Raw genomic sequence first — 23,921 nt, 5'->3', positions numbered from 1 at the left:
CAAATACAATACAACCAACGGTATGTACAGAAGTGGCAGTAGAACAGTGACATAAAATGCGCAAGAGGGGTGCAATGAAAATGTAATGTACAAATAAAGGTTTTCACGCAAATTAAAATTACGAACCCGATTACGAACCGCGCCGATGCCATTTGAAAATGAAGGTCTCGGCACCTCATAAATTAAATTGGGATGCTGGTAGTTTTCAGACAGGCTGTCAGCAAGCTATACTTCTGTTTATCGAAACTGGGGAGTAGAACAGGAACACTGGTAGGGAGGAGGCAACCTCTTGCAAGCAGTTTCTTATGCAGGGTGCGGCGCGGGAACTTCCTTACTTGGCACACAGCAGCTATTAGGCATTGTTGCGTGGGTTTCAGTGCAACCAACAGTGCGAGACTTAAAAGATTTTTTAAAGGTTCGTTTAGTAGCGACCATGCTGTGTGCAAGAGAGGTACGCGCGTTGGTCGTTGCGGCCTACTTTTCGAATGGACGTTCGATCATCAGAACCCAGAGTGTATTAATGCATCAACATATCTACCAAATTTCGCTGCCATACGATACTTACAGCCCACATCGACCTCCATAAGTATCTGCTCTTTAATTATAAGCATCCAGTACCTCGATATGCAAATTATTTACATTTCAGCACATGCACATAGCATGTAGGAGTGATGCCCTCTATGTTCTGTATATAAGGGATGATCATGCTGTGAGTTTGACATTCAGAAATCGCATTTGAATTTTGTTACTTTGTGAGAATATCGCGTCTGTATCTCATACAAGTAGAAGAAACCTCTGCCAGCACCTGTCAGAATTCGACAGTGTCAGCATAGAGGCCTACTGGAGACCACCGTCTATCGTTCCACCACACTGTCGGTCACGTTGGTCGGGATTACGTGACTGTCATATGAAGAGTCTCAGCAGCATCACCTAACAACTCAGTAGCTGCACTCGACTAGCGCCAGAGAGGGCAGGTGAAGTGTTCGTTCAGCCATGCAGGGTCGTACCATGTAACTGAATAAAAAAATTTAAAAAAATTAATTTCTTTAAAATTTTACTAGTCACGCCCAAATATTGTACGTGGTGAAAGATTATGATTACTTTTATTTACTTATAACAATGAAATCTTACATAAAGCTGGAATCCAATCTTGCTGTACCTTTTTTCGTAAACTGTTATCAAGAAAATTCTTTCGTATGAAATGCTAATGAGACAAAACATTTTAATGTAACATAATTTATGTTAATAAATGTCTTTGATAAAATAAGTCCGCTCTAAGCCAAAGTTCTCTGTGATTTCGGCTTGTGAGATTTGTATAATGTCACTGAAAAAATTTGACTGTGCTGCCTATCAGGAAAATCATCGAACTTCTTTAACGCAATGTCGAAAATTGCGGATTTCTTTCTCAGATATACAGTGTGGTTAAATGTTAGTGAAGCCGATTCAAAACTATACCGCAAGAACGTCGTATCTAGCGTATTCCACTCGTCTGACAACATTTTTGAAATTAAGTTGTGCCTGAGATTGCGTAACTAGTATACACAAGTTAGAATAGCACTTTACTGTCATATTATATTTTCAATACACACTTACATTAATTCAGAAATGAGCAGCAATCAGAATGAATTCAGCAAAGGAATATGATGCGAATAAAAGAGTTTACTTTGTTTCGTCACTTATAAATCAGTTCTGAAAAACTTGTGATGTAGTTTGTAGTACGTCTCTACAATTTAGTTTCTCCGAGCTCTTAAATAATGTTAGCCACCACGCTTCAAGATACACCATTATTAGTTATACGTAACCAAGAAACCATAAAAACCACTTAAAAACTCTTAAATTTAAGCAAAGAGCCGTCATAGCTGTCACGTCACACACCTTGAGCAGAGCACAAACGTCTTTTTCTTAACTTTTTATTTTGTTTTTATCAACCGATTTTGGCTCACCTTCACGAAATACAGCTCTGATATAGGCAGGAACGTGATGAAACTGTTATAAACAGTCTTTCGCGAAGATGACTAATTTAGGGATGTTCAAAGATCATCGCTATTAAAAAAAAAATCTGCTGTGGGAGCTTTAACATCAGTGTTTCACTGTCGACACTGAATCTTGAAAAAGTCGTAACGTTGATGTCAAAGTCAAATTATCGACATTCAGGGTTGGAAAAAAAAAAAAATAAAAGGACGAATCTTTCTTTTCTGAACATGTCTCGTAACGACATAAAAACAGCGATTAGCACGACCAAGTGGTAAGCTAAGAAAAGAACTACACTTCAGATTACAAGGGGCGATCCGAAACTTCCCGACTGAGCGCGTTGCTGCGCCCTGTATCCAACGCTGCGCGACTCCGATGCGGGGATGCAGGGCGATTCAGCTCCCCTAACTATGTCGTTTTATGCAACCCGCAATGTTATGTCTGGCCTTCAAAACTCACGAGCGAGATTTTCATATCCTCTCGCTCGCTTCGCACAAACTATTAGTCCTACAGAAAAAAAAATGAATTGAATCTTTTTTGAAGAAGATGTAATATAGATAAATTTTGTACTGGGATACGTTTTCGCTGGAGGCCACGGTTTTCGAGCTACTGAACAAAAACTTACAAATTTGACATTCAAACGTACCTCCATCCCCACTCTCATCCCTCACCAGTCGGAATTTCTAGTGTGTTGTTTGTAGCACTTCCTCCAATCAATGTAGAAAAATTTATACCACACGAAGTATTCTCGACATCCGATCTATTTTGGTCTCTGTTGATCGGGTTATTACTCCACCTGCATAGTCGGAGACGAAGTGAACATTATTAATCTAAGCGTACCCGTGAGAGCTATTAAATGAAACGGCTTTTGTAAATATTACGATAAACTAATTACATTGACAACTCGACCCAAACATAAGCATTACAAGTACAGTAATTTCGCAGTCAGAAAGCCTGACGAGTATAATAGTGCAGTTATTTATTTGATGATGTTAAAATTCATAAGGGCCCGCCGCGGTGGCCGAGTGGTTCTAGGCGCTTCAGTCCCGAACCGCACTGCTGCTACGGTCGCAGGTTCGAATCCTGCCTCGGGCATGGATGTGTGTCGTGTCCTTAGGTTAATTAGGTTTAAGTAATTCTAAGTTATAGGGGACTGATGACCTCAGATGTTAAATCCCATAGTGCTCAGAGCCATTTGAACCATCTGAAAATTCACGAAATTTTTTGGTACAATTTATACAATCTATAAGTTATCGACTAACAAGGGGAGGCCGCCAATTGTGAAATTCAGATTCGATTCATACTGCACATAATAAAAGCTCATGGCCAGAGGTGTAATGTGGCAAAGCACCAAGATGCACTTCTCAGCCGTTGTCGAGAAAATCGACAGTTAAAAGGAACCGTTGCGGTGAAATACTCTCTACGATTGATAATTTTCTACAGCATCGTGGCGCAGCGGTAAGCCCTCGGGTTCGTAATCCGAAGGTCGCCGGATCGAATCTCGCGCCATGCAACTTTTTTTTAGTATTTGTTTTTTTGTAAATCAAATATACACACACACACACACACACACACATATATATATATATATATATATATATATATATATATATATAATTCCCGGCAATCAGTTGCAACAATTATGCATATAATAAGTTGTTGAAAGTCGCTTGTCGTGGAAAAACTGGCGACTTCGAACATCATTATGTTTTCCGCAAACAAAGGTGTATGCCTTCATAATGTTAACCACGTATAGTTACCGGAAGACGTGGAAACGATATTCCGAAACGAATACGTATAGCGTAAGTCAAACGTTCGAATTAGAATAGAGACACCACGAACACAAATTTGCTGTGGCAGGTATGAAATAAAAACTCCGTTACTCGCTCGATACACTTGAAGGACAGATGTTGAATGGGTCGAAACGAGCCGCCGCATAACAGCGTAGTTGCCTGCTAACTTCGAAAGAAGGTAGATGCGGTCCCTAGCGCAACTTATATCGTCGAAAAAAACGGAAAACTGAAGGCGGTACAATGGAAGAGCGATCCGCCTTCACCAACATGCATAAGCAATTCATTAAACTATTAATAAAAAAAATTGCATGGCGTGAGATTCGATCCGGCGACCTTCGGATTACGAACCGGAGGGCTTACCGCTGCGCCACGACGCTGTAGAAAATTATTAATCGTAGTGAGTATTTCACCGCAACGGTTTCTTTTAACTGTCGATTTTCTCAACAACGGCTGAGAAGTGCATCTTGGTGCTTTGCCACTTTACACCTCTGGCCATGAGCTTTTATTATGTGCAGTATGAATCGAATCTGAATTTCACAATTGGCGGTCTCCCCTTGTAAGCCGATGGCGTATCAAGACCAGTCACTAAATGCCAAAGAAATCGAACGTGGGATATAATTTATCCAGTCACAAATATTTGTACAGTTGTCGGAAGGAGCGTCATTAACAGCATACTAGAAATCCTGACGGACTGAATGTTGGAGTGGATGTGACTTTGAAAGTGAATTTTGTACGTTTTTCTTCAATAATTCGAGAACTACGGCCTCTAGCGCGAAAGCATACCGGCAGAAAATTTAACCGACGCTGTCCCTTTTGAATGATAAATTCCAATGCGCTTATGTCACCATTTGGAAGATCATTTGAAACCTCTTTCTAATATAATACAATTCGCCCATAAGTGTGATTAAACAAAGCTAGAAATTGAATCTTCACTCATGTTGCAGTCTGCTGATGGATTCAGCCACAAAGGAAAATGTAAATGTCGTGTGACTAGGGCCTCCGACGCCACTTCGGCAACTTGCGCGTCGAAACCACAAGGTAGCATTGCTTTTTAACCTCTTAAAGTGTACTGTAACAGGGATGTACCTTCTTATCAGCTTCTCGTATTATTTTGTATTCCAGCGAGGCTTCCATAAAGATTGACAAGGTTTAGATGCGTGAAAGTCATTTTTTTGCTTGTAAGTCTCTATGACTCCGATCTAATGCTTGCCTGTATTTAGGGCCTGTTGTAGAAGGTGAAGAAGTATTTTTAACCACTTTGGAACCCTCAGCATTTCCAGTTTCTCGGAACTTGATTTGACTGGCATACGTTAATTCTACAGCATCAAAATAATTTGTCAGTAGGTGTGTATTACGTCTTTTACTGCATTCCCTTAACTCTACGAACGACTTTGATTTCTACCAATTCGATTCTTAGAACACGTACTGTTATTGGTACTTTTCAGCCACTTATGGTTATGCTTTTAAGAAAGTACTCTCAGGCTGTGTCACGCAAGCCATCGTTTTTTTAATTCTGACTTTTTATATAACACAGTTTTTGTTTCAAACCTTTCTTTCCTTCCCCAGGGAAGGTAGGATCTTATACTACATAATTTTTCATAAAGTCCAATCTTTTTACATACTCTTTATCAGAACATCTCTCTTTTCCTGTCATAATTTTGACTTCCGAAGGGCCTAGAATAAAAACCAATACGATTTAAGAACTCATTCTGGAGACGACTTTTCTGTAGGTGACTACATGTATACTCTGCAAATCACATTTTAGTGCCTGGCACTACTTTCTCCATTATTCCAGCGTCGAGCAGCGCGCGGAAAAAACGAACACCGTATGAACTCTGATTTCCTTAATTTTATAACGGTGATCATGTCTCCCTATGTCGGTCGGTGCCGACAAAATATTTTCGCATTCGGAGGACAAAGTTGGTGACTGAAATTTCGTGAGAAGATCCCGCCGTAACGAGAAGCGCCTCTGTTTTAATGATGTACACCCCAAATCCTGTATCACATCAGTGCCACTCTCTCTCATATTTCTCGATAATACAAAACGTGCTCCCCTTCTTTGAACTTTCTCTATGTATTCCGTTAATCCTGTCTGGTAAGGATTCCACACCTCGCAGCGCTACTCCAAAAGAAAACGAACAGTCGAAGTTCAGACAGTCCCTTTAGTAGATCTGTTGCATCTTCAATCGCATAAAATCAAAGTGCGGTATTCAGCGGCTATTTTTAAAAAAAACTTCCACCAGAGAAATGACTTTTCTATCACTCTATATTAACAAATATGCAGGAAAAAAGCTGATCTATTACAAAAAAAAGATTACTATAAAAGTAGTAAATAGTATGAATGAAAATAATTATAAATGACAATACATATCTAAATGTTCGAAATCCATATGCTTTTCACCGCATTTCAAGTAAAAATACACTTTAGTACATTCAGAAACGCAGAGTGTTTTCAAGGCAGTAGAGGAGCTTCAGACGTACTGCAGGTGCGACGTAAGTACAGACTGGCTGTACCGCGTATCAGTACAGAATGAGCGAGCAACACACCGCCTCAGCAGTGCCGCTTATATCAGACAACAGCAGGAAGCCACGCATTCTGGGAATTACTCACATTTCAAAAGTGGACTTCTGACCAGCTTTTAGGGCAAAATACTCCCTCGTGCGTCGGTGCGATACGGGACCAAGCAGTTCCAACTTTGCCCAGCGCCATCGTCAGCTGGTGTTCAAGTCGCCACTAGAACCGATTACGACTAAAAAATGCATTGTTTTTCTTCGAAAAATTGTCTCTAAAAGTCAGGTGCTTCTTACACTATAAATTATTACAGCGTTTGGTTTAAAATTCCCGGCAGTCTTCAAACTAGTCATATATTCGACGCCGCGGGAAACGTATCTCTACCTGTAAAATTGGATCAACTGCCAGCAGCAGTACACACCCTGCGACGAACACGAGTTGCCGGGGCTCACCAGCTTGTTAACTCTGTCTGCCTCCCGCCCCGCCATCACAAACTCAGAACACACTGTCTAGCCTATGATGCGTCACTGCAGACTACGCTGACAGTGAACTTGAACTGAAAGTGATTTGTGTTCTCGGTAACAGTACAATATTTTTATTAGTAGCTAGTTTCGCTCATGGCAGGAAATAAACGGTATGCAGGAGAACATGGAAAAACAGCAGCTGAGCGGCATTTCGGCCCTCCACCATCCACCAACAGAAAAAACTATTCGCGATTGGCGGTCTAGTAAGGAAGAACAGGAAAAAAAGGAGGAAGACTAAATGTCCAAATAGAGAACTGAATGCAAAATGGCCAAAACTAGAAGAGGACATATTGAAATAGACTCAAGGACACAGTCGAAATGGCACTGTAATTAATACGAAAATCATTCAAATACACGCTCGTAAGCTAGCGCTATAGTGGAACTTAACTGACTTTAAGGGCTGAGTAACACAGGTTTATGAAGCGCCATGAACTTCGCTTGCCAGCCAAAACCAAACAATCTCAAACAACGCCACACGAGTATGAAGAGAAAATATTATCTTTCCATGTCGTTTTTATTCCATATCGAAATAAGACCCGTGTGGAACTAAGCCGAGTAGCAAATATGGGTGAAACGCCTGTGACATTTGACGTGCCGAGTAACAGAACTGTTGCCATGAAAGGAGCTAAAACTGTAACCATAACAACAAGTGGACATTTAAAAAATGCACTGCACTGTTGTCCTTTCACGCTGTGCTGACGGTACTAAAATTAGTCCAATGATCATTCTCTAGCGCAAAAAAATGCCAAAACCTTCTGAAATGCGGCCAGGTATTGTTGCTCACGTACATGACAAGGACTGGATGGACAAGGCTGCTATGAAATTATGAATTATCAGAGTGTGCAAGAAAGGTGCTTTATTGAAGAAGAGTTCTCTTCTTGTGCTAGATCAGTTTAGTAGTCATTTGAAACAATATGTGAAAGAGAAATTGAAACAATGAGATACAGAGCTTGCTGTTATTCTGGGAGAACTTACTTCGCAATTGCAGCCTCTTGCTGTCTCGATAAATGAACTATTTAAAGTTTACATGAAAGAGGAATGGAACAGATGGATGATGGATGAAATCCAACTGAATTCACGCCAAATCGAGCTTTAAAACGTCCTACAATCAAACAAGCGCGTCAGTGGATAAAACAGTCATGGTCTAGAGCAGGGGTCTCAAAACTTTTTAGTCCGCGGGCCACATTGACTCCTCCACGAGTCCTAGTGGGATTAAAGCACCCTAGCACTCCATGATTACCGTAATGTAAGGCTAAAGGAAAGATGAAATCGCAAAAATCTAAGGTTGTGGGAATAGCTAGCACTGAAACGAACTACGATTTTTATTTAATTATATAATTTGAAATTAGAAACCTTCTTTATCTGGCCATACTTTGTAATCATATTGTTCGGTGCCTCTTTTACATTGGTTAGGTACTCTGTCTTTTCAAAGGAGATTTTCAGTCCTGCTTTTTCTGCTGTTTCATTCAGAATAGTGATCTGTTTGACTGCTTCTTCCAAACTTCCTGCCAGAATCGCTAAGTCATCAGCAAAACCGAGGCAATCTACTTCTAATCCATCCTTTATTCTTCCTAATCTGATTTTTTGTATTCCTTCTTCAGTCGTTTTCTTCCTCCACTCTCTAATAACTTTTTCTAACACACAGTTGAATAGGGTAGGTGACAACCCATCTCCTTGTCTTAACCCTGTTCTGATTTTGAATGGTCTGGATACCTCACCACGGAACTTTACTTTTGCATAGGTATCCGTAAGTGTTTCTTTGACGATTGCGACTGTTTTCTTGTCTGCTCCAAACTCCCTAAGGATGTTAACCAAGGTTGTTCTGTCAACGGAGTCGTACGCCTTCTTGAAGTCAACAAACGTGATAAAGATGTCTTTTCCTCTTAATCGTCAATATTTAATAATTAACTTCAAGTTTAAAATTTGCTCCACACAAGATCTTCCCTTCCTAAAGCCTGCTTGGTATTCACCAATTTCTTGATCAAGTTGTTTCTCCAATCTGTTTTGTAGGGCCTTAGATAGAATTTTATACGTTGCATCTGAATGTGTAGCAATGAACACTAACAAGAAAATGGAAGCTATAGAAAAAAAGGAGCGAAAAATCATTAGAAGAGTACTTGGGCCGAGGTTTGAGAATGGGACTTGGAATCTTAGAAGTAATAGAGAAGTGTATGACAAAATTGAGAAAGTGGGAGATACTATGAGGAAGAGAAGAGTAAGCTTTTACGCCCATTTGAAAAGAATGAATGATGAAAGGCTGACAAACAAAATATTCATGTTTTTTGACAAGAACCCCAGAACCCAAATTACCTGGTTCAAAGAAGTCAAAGCAGACTTAGAGGAGATGGGTATAGGAGAAGATGATATAACCGACAGAGACTTAATGAGAGACAAAATTCAACATTTTGAAGGATTTGAAGTGAAGAAGAGAAGAACTGGAGGAACAGTGTGGACAGAAGACCGAAGGGAGCAGCACAGAGAGAGGATGAAGACATAATGGCAGAAGAGAAAAGAGGAGGAGCGCAATAGGAGAAATGTACATTGAAAAATAGTTGTTTAACGCGGTCCCTAGACGGCCAAAACCGGAATAAAAAAAAAAATTTATTGGTGAACGTACCTGACCGAAATTCTGGCGTATTTTATTCTGGCGAACTTCACCTACAAAAAAGTATGTCACTGCACATTCTTCACGAAAGCGTCCTGCAAAGTTAACGAAATCTCAAAATCATTGTTAGCAACACTATTACTGCAAGACGTAACAGAGGTATTCAACGCATTGTTATCTCAAGCGGCGCAACAGTAAGTTTAGTTTTGTAGTCTTGTAGCGAGTATCAGAGGCAGAGCATATATTTGATGGTTCTGTTGCGTGATTGTTTCTATGTTGCGAGTGTCTCACGAGTTTTTTAGTGTTTTATGTGCTGTACTAGTAGGTGAGACGACGAAGTGTGGGGCAATTGAAAGTTTGAAATCGAAGAGACAAGGAAAATCTGAAAATCGAGGTACGTATAGCACGACTTGAGTATTTTTCCACTGTATTTTTTAGTGGAACTACAGTGGAATTGTGAGTATTTAATTTAGTAATTAAAGTACGTTAAAAATAAATTAATTGCATTTTGTTTAGGCAGACTACTACTTTTTCACTATCGCACGGAGAATGCTCTGTCTGTTTATTGTGGATAGCCACAAGTTTAACCATGACCTTCCGCTTTGTAAAGGTAGAGCTCCGACAATGTCGCGGTGTATTGGTCGCGATAGGCCTCGAAACTCAATTGTTGGCAGTATAGGTACCACCTCAAATATTTGGCAGGCCGGATACCGGGGGTGTCCGGCCAGCTAACGAGGGCCGGTTTGCCGGGCCTCGTGGGCCGTAGTTTGGAGACCCCTGGTCTAGAGTGCGAGAAGACATTATTGTTAAATATTTCATGAAGTGCGGCTCTCGATGGCAGTGAGGGACCATCTTATACAGGGTGATTCAACGAAGACATGCAAATATTTTAATATGTTATTCTACAAGTAAATCTAAAGAAAAAAAGTTCGTATAAACATAGGTCTGCAAATGTTTCGTTACGGAGTTACGGCTAATAAAACATTTTGCCAGCAGTTTAGCAACTTCGCTCTTATGAAGCCATCACAAAACTTTACGAGGTTAAAGCAAAGCACAATTTCCATTTATTTTGTTGTTATTGATAAGGTGAATCTAATAAAAAGTGTCCCATACGTGTATCTGCAGTAGTTTTCCAGAGCATCCAGAGATTATTTACTTTCCATTAACTATGTAGAAGCGTTTATGTCATTGTTGGCGAACGCTAGTCAGTTGTTTCAGTCGTTTCCTAACCTTGAAACGAGTTAGTTTGCTGCATTGTTCAGTAAAAGAATATAATAACAACAGTGTGTTTCAGTGAAACCATACAGTAACTGTTGTAATTTGTATATTATTTATGAAATAAGGATGGCTTTCAAATTTACGACAGAGGAATACGTCGATATGATGTATATTTATGGCAAATGCGATGGTAATGCTACGGCTGTAGTTTGGAGATTACCCAACTCGGAAGATTCGGAATGCACGAACCATTAGTGCATTAGTGGAGTATTTCGAACGCGAGACAGGTGCTCTACCTAGCGTCCATAATCACTACGAGCACTCGATACGTGAAGACGATGATGAGAATATTGTGGATACTATTCAACGTAACCCGAGTACCAGTAGACGATGTATCTCTCAACGATTAGGCATTTCACAATCTAAGGTATGGCCCTACGACTTATCTTAGAAGCTATATTAAGGAAAGGCAAAGCTACATTTCTAGCATTTGTAGACTTAGAGAAAGCTTTTAACAATGTTGACTGGAATACTCTCTTTCAAATTCTGAAGGTGGCAGGGGTAAAATACAGGGAGCGAAAGGCTCTTTACAATTTGTACAGAAACCAGATGGCAGTTATAAGAGTCGAGGGGCATGAAAGGGAAGCAGTGGTGGGGAAGGGAGTGAGACAGGGCTGTAGCCTCTCCCCGATGTTATTCAATCTGTATATTGAGCAAGCAGTAAAGGAAACAAAACAAAAATTCGGAGTAGGAATCAAAATCCATGGAGAAGAAAAAAAACTTTGAGGTTCGCCGATGACATTGTAATTCTGTCAGAGACAGCAAAGGACTTGGAAGAGCAGTTGAACGGAATGGACAGTGTCTTGAAGGGAGGATATAAGATGAACATCAACAAAAGCAAAACGAGGATAATGGAATGTAGTCGAATTAAGTCAGGTGATGCTGAGGGAATTAGATTAGGAAATGAGACACTTAAAGTAGTAAAGGAGTTTTGCTATTTGGGGAGAAAAATAACTGATGATGGTCGAAGTAGAGAGAATATAAAATGTAGACTGGAAATGGCAAGGAAATCGTTTCTGAAGAAGAGAAATTTTTTAACATCGAGTATAGATTTAAGTGTCAGGAAGTCGTTTCTGAAAGTATTTGTATGGAGCGTAGCCATGTATATAAGAGAAACATGGACGATAAATAGTTTAGACAAGAAGAGAATAGAAGCTTTCGAAATGTGGTGCTACAGAAGAATGCTGAAGATTAGATGGGTAGATCACATAACTAATGAGGAGGTATTGAATAGGATTGGGGAGAAGAGAAGTTTGTGGCACAACTTGACTAGAAGAAGGGATCGGTTGGTAGGACATATTCTGAGGCATCAAGGGATCACCAATTTAGTATTGGAGGGCAGCGTGGAGGGTAAAAATCGTAGAGGGAGACCAAGAGATGAATACACTAAACAGATTCAGAAGGATGTAGGTTGCAGTAGGTACTGGGAGATGAAGAAGCTTGCACAGGATAGAGTAGCATGGAGAGCTGCATCAAACCAGTCTCAGGACTGAAGACCACAACAACAACAAGGTATGGAGTACAGTGAGGTACAATAATCTGTATCCTTACCATACAAAAAGTGTATCATTTAAATCCGGGAGATCCTGCCGTTTGCTTGGAGTTGTGCAACTGGTTAAATACTAATCAGCAGTTACACGCATACGTTTTATTTACTGATGAGGCACAGTTTACTCGAGACTGTGTAAAAAAATTTACATAACGAGCACGTATGGTCTGAAGCAAACCCACATGCAACAGCGCAACGCGATTTCCGGCAGCGATTTAGCGTAAGTGTGTGGTGTGCTATAATCAACACACACTTTATTGAACCATTCATTTTCCGAGGAAAGGCGAGACGTATTTACAGTTCCTTCAAGAATAAATGCCCCACTTGCTCGAAGATGCTCCACTTGCTACGCGATTGCAAATGTATTTTCAACACGACGGCGCAGCTCCACACTTCACCGTTACTATACATTTAAATGAGCATTTCCCCCAGAAATGGATTGGTCGTGGTGCTACATGTCTATGGCCACCCAGATCGCTCGATTTGACACCAGTGAATTTTTGTGTATGGGGATGGATGAAAGACATAATTTATGAGAACAGAGTCAGTACACGTGAGGCATTATTTGCTCGAATTATGAATGCAGTTGACGAAATTAAGAACAACCTCGTGAAACAGAAACGAGCAACAAAATCTGTTCATACACGTGCAGCTAAATGCATTGAACTCGGTGGAGACATTTTTGAATATTTATTGTGGGTGTATTGTGAATTTGTATGTACACTGTACAATTTCCTTGACACTGAGCTTTGTTTTTTCCAGTTTAACATGAATTCACGTGTGTTATGGCATTAATAAAAGCAGATTATCTGACACATTCACACAGTTTCAGTTAATGTTATTTCCATCATTTTTCCAAATTTAAATTCTCTGCAACTTCTGTCGAAAAGTTTGTGCAATTATCTGGAATTTAAAAAAACAAATTGGGGCAAGTAGTTAATAAATTAAAAATTTTACGAAATTACTTTTTTGCTTCTCTGGATGTTCTGGAAAACTACTGCAGATACACGTCTGGGACATGTTTCATTAGATTCACCAGATCAATAACAACAAAATAAATGGAAATCATGCTTTACTTTGACCTTGTAAAGTTTTGCAATGGCTTCATATTAGCGAAGTTGCTAAATTTCAGGCAAAATCCTTTTTCGCTGTAACTCCGTAACCAAACATTTGCGAACCTATGTTTATATGAACCCTTTTCTTTAGTTTTACTTATAGAACAACATAATAAAATATTTGCATATCTTCGTGAATCACCCAGTATATGAAGAGGCCAACGATGACGATGAGCCGGCCGGTGTGGCCGTGCGGTTCTAGGCGCTTCAGTTTGGAACCGCGTGACCGCTACGGTCGCAGGTTCGAATCCTGCCTCGGGCATGGATGTGTGCGATGTCCTTAGGTTAGTTAGGTTTAAGTAGTTCTAAGTTCTAGGGGCTGATGACCTCAGAAGTTAAGTCCCATAGTGCTCAGAGCCATTTGAACCATTTGATGACGATGAAGAGGAAGAAGAAGAAAGTTCAGATGACAATTTTCAAGGATCTTAAATGTGAGTTCGGCTTTATAAGAACATTTTTTAGACTGGCTTTGCAATCTAATAATAAAAATGGTTAAAAATGTTACTGAAAAAAATTGCCTAAAACTTAAGATGCGCCTTATTGACCGTAAACGCAACGGGCTTGCCTCAGTGGTAGCACCGTTTCCAGTCAGATCACCGAAGTTAAGCGCTGTCTGGCTTTTTCTAGTCTATGTAGCTCACTCAGTGTCACGTACATTTCAAAGTATTGTGCTGTATGCCTATATAGCCAAGGTACATTGCGCTATAGGGAAAAAATTACAGATAAAATTTTGCAAATCTGTCTAAGCTGTCAGGCCAATTGGTAAATTACGAGTGGCACCTGTATTTTAACCCTTTCAGGTTACAATTGTGTAGATTAAATTTTACTTTCCCTTGACCTCAACAGAAACGTTTTTTCTCAATGGAAATATCACGTACACATTTGTACATCATGCACAAGTGCCGCCACTTGTCCTGTATCGCTATAAAAGCATCAACAAGTGCACGTGCTGCCAGAATACACCGAAGCTGTTTTTAATTTTATTCCACTGTGTAAATGAAGGATATTATTGTTCTTTTGCATGGGAATAATTGAATGATTAATTTATGTATTGCAACACTTAACTAGTTCAAAATTAATTAATTTTGTCCACATAATGAAGCTGGTTGTACAAAGTATATTATGATAAAGGATACATATATTTCTAAACAGCTTGCTTCTATAATGATTAAAAAATTGCGTATGAGCATTAGAAAATAAATAAAAAATATCCTGCCTGGTGAAAAAAAATCAGGTCCGAAAGGTAGAAATAGAAACAGACACAAGTGTTTAAGGCATTATTATACGGTTGGAGGCTGTTGAATATAATGTAGGGCCAGCAGTATATAGAAACCAAATAGCGGATTCATGGCACTTATGTTGCACACTGAGAAATATAGTAAAATAACTGGTAAAAATAACAGGAGAGGAGATAAGTCACTACAAAAAAAGAGGGTACTCACTTTACAACGGTCTGCGTCGTGTTGTTGGACATCGTGGGCGGAGAAAACTAAATAAAGATGGATGCTCTACTCCTAACTCTGGCCAGTTAATAATTCCGCAACATGTGCCACTTTCCACGTTGTGTCACAGTTTGTCGGCGTAGAATTTATATTCGACGCGGACGGAACAGGATTGTCGGGTCAGAAGGTCGGACCGTCAGTTAATAGAACGCGCGAAGCAACAACGAACGATTCGTACTCTCGCCCTCAAAGCTCTTCGATACGGCTGTCAGAGACGTGTGTGCGCGACGCGGCAGCAAAGATGAAGCCAATCACTGCAGCCACCTGTTGCTTCCGACGGCGACTGCCGGGCACTGAGATGGGAAGGCGCAGACCAGCAGTGTTCGTAACGGGAGGCGACGTCCAATGGGGTTGCGCCGTGGGGGAATCGACGTAGCGGCGAAGGAAGGGGCAGGGGGAGGCGAAGTGCCGCCAGTTTATCTCCTCCCCGGCTATATCTGCGATATTTCATTGGCGTGTTCTGGGTTAAAGATAATTAATCCTTACTCGAGGGATTTGTAATATTAGTTTCCCGTAGATGGTTATTTTCCTAATATTAAGCACATCATACGTTTCTATACACATCTGCACTGAGGTAGTGAAAGTCATGGGATACCTAGTAATATCGTGGCGGACCTCCTTTTTGCCAGCATATTACAGGAACTCCACCTGGCATGGACTCAACCAGTCGTTGTAAATGCTCTGCTGATATTGAACCGTGCTGCCTCTATAGGCGTCCATAATTTCGAAAGTGTTGCTGGTACCGAATTTTGTGCACGAACGTCCTTTCAGTTATTCCCCATAATTGTTCGATGGGGTTCACGTCCAGTGATCTGGATGGCCCAATCATTAGCTCAAACTGTCCAGAATGTTCTTCAAACCGAATTCGAACAACTGTGGCCTGATGACATGGCGCATTGTCATCCACGAAACTCTTATCGCTGTGTGGAAACATGAAGGCCATGAATGGCTGCAAATGGTCTCCAAGTAGCCAGATGTAACTGTTTCCCGTCAGTGATCGGTTCAGTTGGACCAGAGGACACAGCCTGTTCCACATAAACACAGCTCACCCCAACATGGAGCCATCGCCAGCTCGCACAGTTCCTTGTTGACAACTTGGGTCCACAGCTTCGAGGGGCCTGCGGCACACTCGCATCCTACAATCAGCCGTTACCAACTTAAATCAGGACTCATCTGACGAGGCCACAATTTCGTAGTCGTCTGGGGTCCAACCAATATGGTCACAAGCCCAGGAGAGCCACTGCAAGGGATGTCGTGTTGCTAGCAAAGGCACTCGTGTCGGTCTTTTGCTGCTGTAGCCCATCATCGCCATATTTCGCCGCACTGTCCTAATGGATACGTTCGTCGTATGTCCCACATTGATATCTGCAGTTATTTCGTGCGGCGTTGCTTGTCTGTTAGCACTGACAACTCTACACAAACGTCGCTGCCCTCGGTCGTTAAGTGAAGGCCGTCGGCCACTGCACTGTCCGTGATGAGAGGCAATGCCTGGAATGAGGTATTGTCGGCACACTCTTGGCACTGTGGATCTCGCAATACTGAATTCTCTGATGACTTCCGAAATGTAACGTACTTTGCATTTAGCTCCTATTACCATTTCGCGTTCAAAGTCTGTTAGTTCCCGCCGTGAGGCCATAGTCACGTCGGAAACCTCGCTACATGAATCACCTGCGTACAAACGATGGCTCCCTCAGTGTGCTTTCTGCCCTTTTACACCTCGTATACGCGATACCGCCACCATTTGTGTGTGTGCATGTCGCTATCCCATGGTTTTTGTGATCGCAGTCTGCGCTGTCTTTTCTTTGGGGCATGTACAAACTGTCGAAAAGATGACTGTGAAGTGGGCGGCTGTTTTGCAAAATTGAGGTAATAATAATTTCTCGCTCTTGGGGCGTCATGGCACCTTAATTTCCTCCCCTCCCACTGAAAGTATTCACCATGGGCTGATAGTGTCCTTACCTGTGATCACTGGATTACAGTTGGTGCCTCACTGGCAGAAATTCATCGAATTGCTTTAAACCGGCTTTATGATGAATTCTCAAATAATATACTCAACAAAATGTTGAACAACCTCAACTGTTTTGCATAACTGCCCTACCTGCTTTCTAGATTTGTCAACAGTCACACCAATGGGATGACCATCTGCAGTTCTCACATAGGATATTAACCATGTGCAGACACATGAAGTAGCCTCCAAATCAGTCTGACAGCGGCTAAATGTTTACGAGGTGCTTTCACATATGAATTCTGACAGATGAACATCACAAAGTTGGTATCCCCTTACACAGTTAGTGCAGGCGGTAGATTTAACAATAACCGATATTCCTCTGCAGAAATGTGTGTAGTTGACATGGAGAAATTGACGTCATGAAGTAACTGGACAATAGCCTTGAGGTATTGTGCGGCTGCTAAATAGGCACGAACTGTACTTTGAGCAACAAGCTTAACAATGGTACAACGAAAGTGACTATGTGCTGTTAACACACTGAACGCTAGCCTTCGACCTTGAGAACTTTGTTACGTAGTGATTAAAATTCTTATGGGTATTATGCCGCGTCGTTGCTAAGAACTAACAACAATAATAAACTAAAACCGACGTTTCGGCTGAATTGCAACGGCCTTCCTCAGGGCACGACTGGTTTTGCATGGAGATAGGTGCTTCTATTTATGACAGATATCGATGTCTGACGTCACTGTTGTAAAACTTATAATTGGCCCTCTAATATGATTGGCTACTCATTACGTAAGATGGAAAGAAAGAGGCTATTCGTGGATGTCCATGTCGTCAACGATTGGTAGCTGTCCGCCAACCAGCGTTCGGCTTCTGGTCGGCAAGTTTTCCTCCTGGTGTGGGCGGAAGTGGACTGACAGTTGTTCTAAAAGCTGTTTCTGCAGATACTCCCGTGTCCCATGTAGCTTCTGCCCCGCGGCCCGTTGGACTGGGATGGCCGGCAGCCAGGACGCCGGGAGTTTGTAGCCATCTTCTCTGTTGATGTTGTCAGCCTGTTCAATAATTTCTATCGCCTCCCGTATTTTGCGTTCTCGCATCCACGATTCTGTCGCCAGTACTCGGGCTTCCTGGAACCTGATAGGTTGTCCACAGTCACGGTGGTGTTCCGCTATCACCGATTTATTATGTTGTTGTAATCGTACATAGCGTTCGTGTTCTGCTACTCGTAAGCTGACAGGTCTCCCTGTTTCTCCTATGTAGGCACCTCCGCACTCACACCGTAGTTCGCAAACACTTGCAGTGTCAAGATAAACTGAAGCGCCTAGAACCGCTCGGCCACAACGGTCGCCTGACGAAATATATAAAGACTGTCGTTTGAATAGCTTAGAATTTTGAAAACTACACATTTGTTTATAAAATTTTAAGGTGAAAATTTACTAGAGAACTTGCTTTAATTAAAATATAGTTAGTTAACAAATTCAAAAGGTTACAGAACTGTTTTGTATATCTCTGGTGTGACTTACTGATTGACACTTAATGTTGCAATATTTGAAATTACGTTAACTTATAGAATTTCTTAACTAGCAACTTAACTGGATAATGAATGGCTACATTCAGTGGCGAAAATTAGTGTAAAAAATTCTAGTATTAAATCCTGAAGTTCAACAAGTGCAGTGGTTGAATTGGAAAAAGTAAATTTTGATCTGACTAATCTTTAATGGCAATTGTATTTCAAGTACTTGGTTTTTTAAAGACTGAAGCGTGTTACCAGAAAGAATGAAACAAAAATTTCTCATGAAAGGTGTCAATTCTCTGAAATCTACTGATTAGCTCATACTGCTTTAAGCATCACACACTGTACGAATAGTTTCAATTATCTGTTACTTTACATTAACGTCGTTTCCACCAAAACTAAATATCTAGCTGTAATCAGCAGCCTGAAAGCTATGTCTTGAGTAATAAACTAATGAGAAATAGTGTATGTACGGTATTTTGGTATTTTGGGGCCTGTGTAACATACACAGAGAGTCTTTCGTCACAGACAGTTTAAATATAAATCAGATAAAGTAGTTTATCAGCAGGAGAAGAATGTTAGCAGCTGGAATAGATCACGTATTCCATGTTTCAGGCTGAATTCGTCAATCTCAGTGGACACATTAAATATAGTGGTAACAGTACTTTAATTTCAGGTAACAGTTCAAATTTTGAAATGTAGGTAGAATTGTTATGTCATCGTGCAGTGACTACAGGCCAACGCAAGATAACATGGTCCCTGCACAGAAATGAACAATGAGGAGAATAAAGCTTTTATTCTTTTTTTGTTGCTATCTTTCTTATATGTTCAAATGTTCGTATAACTCTCATTGTGTAGCATTTAGCATCAGATAAAACGAAACTGCTAGTTGAACCTTAACTCACTGAATTTTTGAATAACGTGAGAAATGAACGTAAATAGGGCGAGATGGATGAAGTCAAGAAATAAAAGAGCGTCTTTCAGAAGGACAGTCCGCCTCTGCGACTGAGCGCTCAGCATGTTCGTTTCGCGGCACTGCCAGGGGTTTTCCCTCGGTGGAGGACTGGCACAGCTTGCGTTCATTCTCGTGGTGCCAAGTCGAGAGCTACTCGACCTATTAGGGGCGGTCTCAAGTTCAAGAACCCAGACGACGAGTGGGGGAGAGGTGTTCCGACTACGTGGCCTTCCACACCACATCCAATGACTGCACTGGATGCAGGATGACACGGCAATCAGTGATGCCAGTTTGGCCCATCTAGGGCCAGAATACTGAACTTTCTACCTGAAAATTATAACTGCTCGCTGCCGTACACATAGGTAACAAATGTATGTTGTGTAGGGTGTGAACGAGCAAACAGTCTTATAGAAAGCAGTATATTTATTCATATCTTGAAATTAAGTACATTGTTCCTCCTACAGGCGGATAATCTGGTTTGCTCCAAATGTGCTTTTAATATTCAAGTCAGGAAAATAGGGCATTGCCATTAAGAGATCATTACCGTAAATTTCTCAAGTTCATATCTGAGCCATTACCATTCACTTTATAAAACTATACTGTAACTCCACCGAATTACTATATTTTTGTATCTCACTGCTGGAACATAGCTTGCCTAGCAAGCCATTTATTCTGCTTGACGATATGAAAAGAAAAACCACCAAAAATAAAGAGCAAGCTAGCCAAGATATTAATTGGTTAAATTCACTTAATATTCAGTATAAGCAAGGAAGCACGAAAATGTAGATACTCACTATCAAGAAAACAACAAGCTTGAAAATGTATTACTGTATACAAGCTTCTGACACATTGTTCCTACAAATACTAAGGCTCTTTCTGTAACACACATTACCAAGTGGGAGGAGGGGGCTTTACTTCATACCCACTCAAAAAGATTGTTGTTGTTGTGGTCTTCCGTCTGAAGACTGGTTTAATGCAGCGCTCCATACTATTCTATGATGTGCGAGATCTTCAACTGCAACTTACATCTTTCTGAATCCGCTTACTGAATTCATCTCTTGGCCTCCCTCTAAGATTTGTACCGCCCACACTTCACTCAAATACTAAACTGGTGATCCCTTGGAGTCTCAGAATATGTCCTATCAACCGATCCCTATGTAGTTTGTGCCACAAATCTCTTGTCTCCCCAATTATGTTCAATCGCCCAGATTAGGTACGTGATGGACCAATCTAATCTTCAGGATTCTTCTGTAACAGCACATTTCGCAAGCTTCTATTCTCTTTTTATCTTAACTGTTTATAGTCCATGCTTCACTTCCGTACAAGGCTACACTCTAGACAAATACCACCAGAAAAGACTTCCTAATACTTAAATCTATATTCGATTTTAACAGGTTTCTCTTCTTCAGTGGTGCTTTTCTTGCCATTGCCGGTCTACATTTTATATGCTCTCTGCTTCACCTATCGTCAATTATTTTGCCGCCCGAATACCAAAACTCATCTACTGCTTTAAGTGTCCCGTTTCCTAATCTGATTCCGCAGTCATCACCTGATTTAATTCGACTAAATTCCATTACCATTACCTCTTTTCAAAACATTGTCCATTTCTTTCAACTGTTCATCCAAGTCCTTTGCTATCTCTGACAAATTACAATGTCATCGGAAAACCTCAAAGTTTTTATTTCTTCTCCCAGAATTTTAATTCCTACTCCAAATTTTTCTTTTGTACCCTTTACTGCTTCCTCAGTGTACATATTGAATAACACTGGGGATAGACTTGTCTCAGTCCCTTCTCAGCCACTGCTTCCCTTTCTTGCCTTTCGACTCTTAAACTGCCGTCAGGTTTCTGTACAGGTTGTAGTCTTTCACTCCCTGTATTTTACCCTTGCTACTTTCAGAATTTCAAAGAGTGTATTCCAATCAATATTGTCAAAACCTTTCTCTAAATTTTCAAATGCTCTAAATGTAGATTTGCCTTTCCTTAATCTATCTTCTAAGATAATTCGTAGAGTCAGTAGTGCCTCACGCGTTCCTACTTTTATACCCAATTCAGATTGATTCACCCAGAGGTCTGGTTCTACCAGATTTTTCATTCTTCTGTATTGAATTCGTGTTATTATCTTGCAGCCATGGCTTATTAAACTGATAGTTCGGTAATTTCAACACCCTCCGCAACTACTCTCTTTGGAATTGGAATTACCACTTTCTTTTTGCATTCTGAGGGTATTTGCTCTGTCACACACATATTGCACACCAATGGAAGACTTTTGTCACGGCTGCCTCTTCCAAGGCTATCAGTAGTTCTGACGGAATGTCGTCTGCTCCCGAGCCTTGTTTCCGAGGTTTTGGAAATTCTTATCGGAGTATCATATCCCCTAGCTCATCTTCATCTACGTCCACTTCCCTAGCTATAATATTGCTTTCAGGTTCATCTCCCTCGTATAGTGCCTCTGTATACTCCTTTACCGTTTCAGCTTTCCCTTCTTTGCTTAAGACTGGTTTACAATTTGAGCTCTTGATATTCACGCAGCTGCTTTTTTTTTTTCCTCAAAGGTCTTTTTATTTTTCCTACACGCAGTATCCGTGTTTCCCCATAGTGAAATATGCTTCCAAATCCTTACACTTGTCCTCTAGCCATTCCTTTTTAGCTATTTTTCACTCCCTGCCAGTCTCATTTTTTAGACGTTTGTACTCCATTTCGCCTGCTTCATTTCTTGCATTTTTAAATATTCCGCTTTCATCAGTTAAATTCAACTAGTATCGCCTGCGGTCAAAATTCGGCCAATTGCGTCAGTGGACCTGATTTGTGATGGCAAATGTCGTGTATGTTATAGTGTCCGAAATTTTAGACGCAGAACTGGTGAGTGATCAATGCTGCATTGAAGCTACGTGTATTCTTTAATAATTCATTGATTTCTAATTGTTCGATAATTTCAAGGTAGTCTTTGACATAATGCGTTGAAAAATAAATTTTGTGTTAATGGTGGGAAATTTACTTTATCCTTATGACAACATAATGTGAACGCCGTTGTATCGCGTAAAGTCACATCAGACGCGACGTGATATGCATTACAAAATCTGCGCTGTAAATTCATCAAACCCCAATTGCAGTTCTCAAAATTATTTGTAATTATCTTCAATGCACATTTAAATGTATCTTTCACAACGTGAATAGAATTATCTTTATCAATATTTGCATTATTCCTATTATTTCTTATTCTTTCTCTATGCAAAAAGTTATGTCTCTCTAGGTCTTCGTCTCTCAGTCCGACCCATTAATTTTCTTCTTCGAGGCACAGAGTAATACAAATATAGTTTCCTTACGAGACGTTGTACCTAATGAAAATGAATAGACTGAAAATCAGAAACATTAAATTTTGTGGTGACGGCGGCAACCGAACACAGAGTTAGTTTTGTTTACTCTTAGACCACTACGTTTCGTTTTCAACTGTTGACATGAACCAGTAGCAGTCTGGTATGTGTGTGTTATTGCAAACGATCTGTCTGTAACATTTCTGCAAGAACGTCCCTAGAATGCTACTTCACGTAGCGTTGTTACTTTCTTGTGTCGTTTCTGCCATAGCACCTGATCGTCGCGCGTAGTAGAAGTTGGTAGCAATGTCAGAGACGAAGCAAAGCTTTTCACATGTGTGTGTCTACTGCCTTTTACTTTTCCTAATGCCTATGTATAAACTCTATTTTTTTATGTACGTCTACTGTGAAATTCCTCTGGAATTATGTAAATTTCATTGGCCTCCTTGTACAACTGATTTTAAAAATTGGCACTTCACTTTTTGATGCTCACGAATTAATACTGTGGTCGTTAAAAGAAGCAGATGCATTGTCATTATGAATGCACACATTGCTATTACTTTCTCTACGCAAAAATTGTGTCTTTCTAGCTCTGTGTCTTTCACTCTAGTCCGTTATCATTCTCCTTAAGACAAATATAGTTCCCACTTACCCACTTAATAAGGGAAGTCGAAAGTAATAGTTATTGAAAATGAAGAAATTGAAAATTAAGTTACTTCAAATGTTCAGGTACTGGCAGCAAAACCACACTATCATATATCCCTAACAACCGAACCTTTAATCCTGTCACGGGAAAAGCCACATATAACACTCTAACTTGCCATCAAACCCGCTAATGTTACCTTCTGAGAGGAGTTAAAAGTTCTACCGCGAGTGTGTCTAATGGACAAGGGTATCGGACTATAATTTCGATTTTTGTGAATAACAGAAAAACCAAACGGGCTTTAATCTTGGGAGACAACGAATGTGGTAAAATCATAAATGAACGAAAAAAAAAATTAACGGTCGGCAGCCCAATTAGGCATATTAATTTGGAAATATACACTATATCCCGACAACCTCAGAAACATGCGTTTTTCATGTTAGGTGGATTGAGCTGCCACCTACTGCCAGGTACTCCATATCATTGACCTCAGTAGTCATTAGACATCCGCGGAACTCACGGACTTCGTAGTCAGGTGGTTGAGTGTCACTTGTGTCATGCGTCTGTACGCGAAATTTCCACACTCCTAAACATCCCTAGGTCCTCTGTTTCCGATGTGATAGCGAAGTGGAAACGTGAAGGGACACGTACAACACAAAAGCGTAAAGGCCGACCTCGTCTGTTGACTGACAGAGACC

General features: G+C 40.6%; 1 protein-coding gene across 2 annotated transcripts in view; it reads right to left on the bottom strand.

The window, feature by feature from the left end:
- LOC126213131 (neprilysin-2-like) overlaps window positions 1-15,127 on the bottom strand; it is a 284,375-nt gene extending 269,248 nt beyond the window's left edge. For both annotated transcript variants that reach the window (XM_049940746.1, XM_049940747.1), the window contains exon 1: window positions 14,790-15,127. In XM_049940746.1, coding sequence (XP_049796703.1) covers window positions 14,790-14,821 — 32 coding nt within the window. In that variant the 5' untranslated portion in view covers window positions 14,822-15,127. The remainder of the gene's footprint in view (window positions 1-14,789) is intronic.
- Window positions 15,128-23,921: the final 8,794 nt, after the last annotated feature.

The sequence above is a fragment of the Schistocerca nitens genome, chromosome 11 (genome assembly GCF_023898315.1).
Source record: "Schistocerca nitens isolate TAMUIC-IGC-003100 chromosome 11, iqSchNite1.1, whole genome shotgun sequence".
Taxonomy (NCBI): Eukaryota; Metazoa; Arthropoda; class Insecta; order Orthoptera; family Acrididae; genus Schistocerca; species Schistocerca nitens.
Note: the sequence above shows the minus strand (reverse complement) of the source record. Positions and strands in the feature narration are given on the sequence as shown.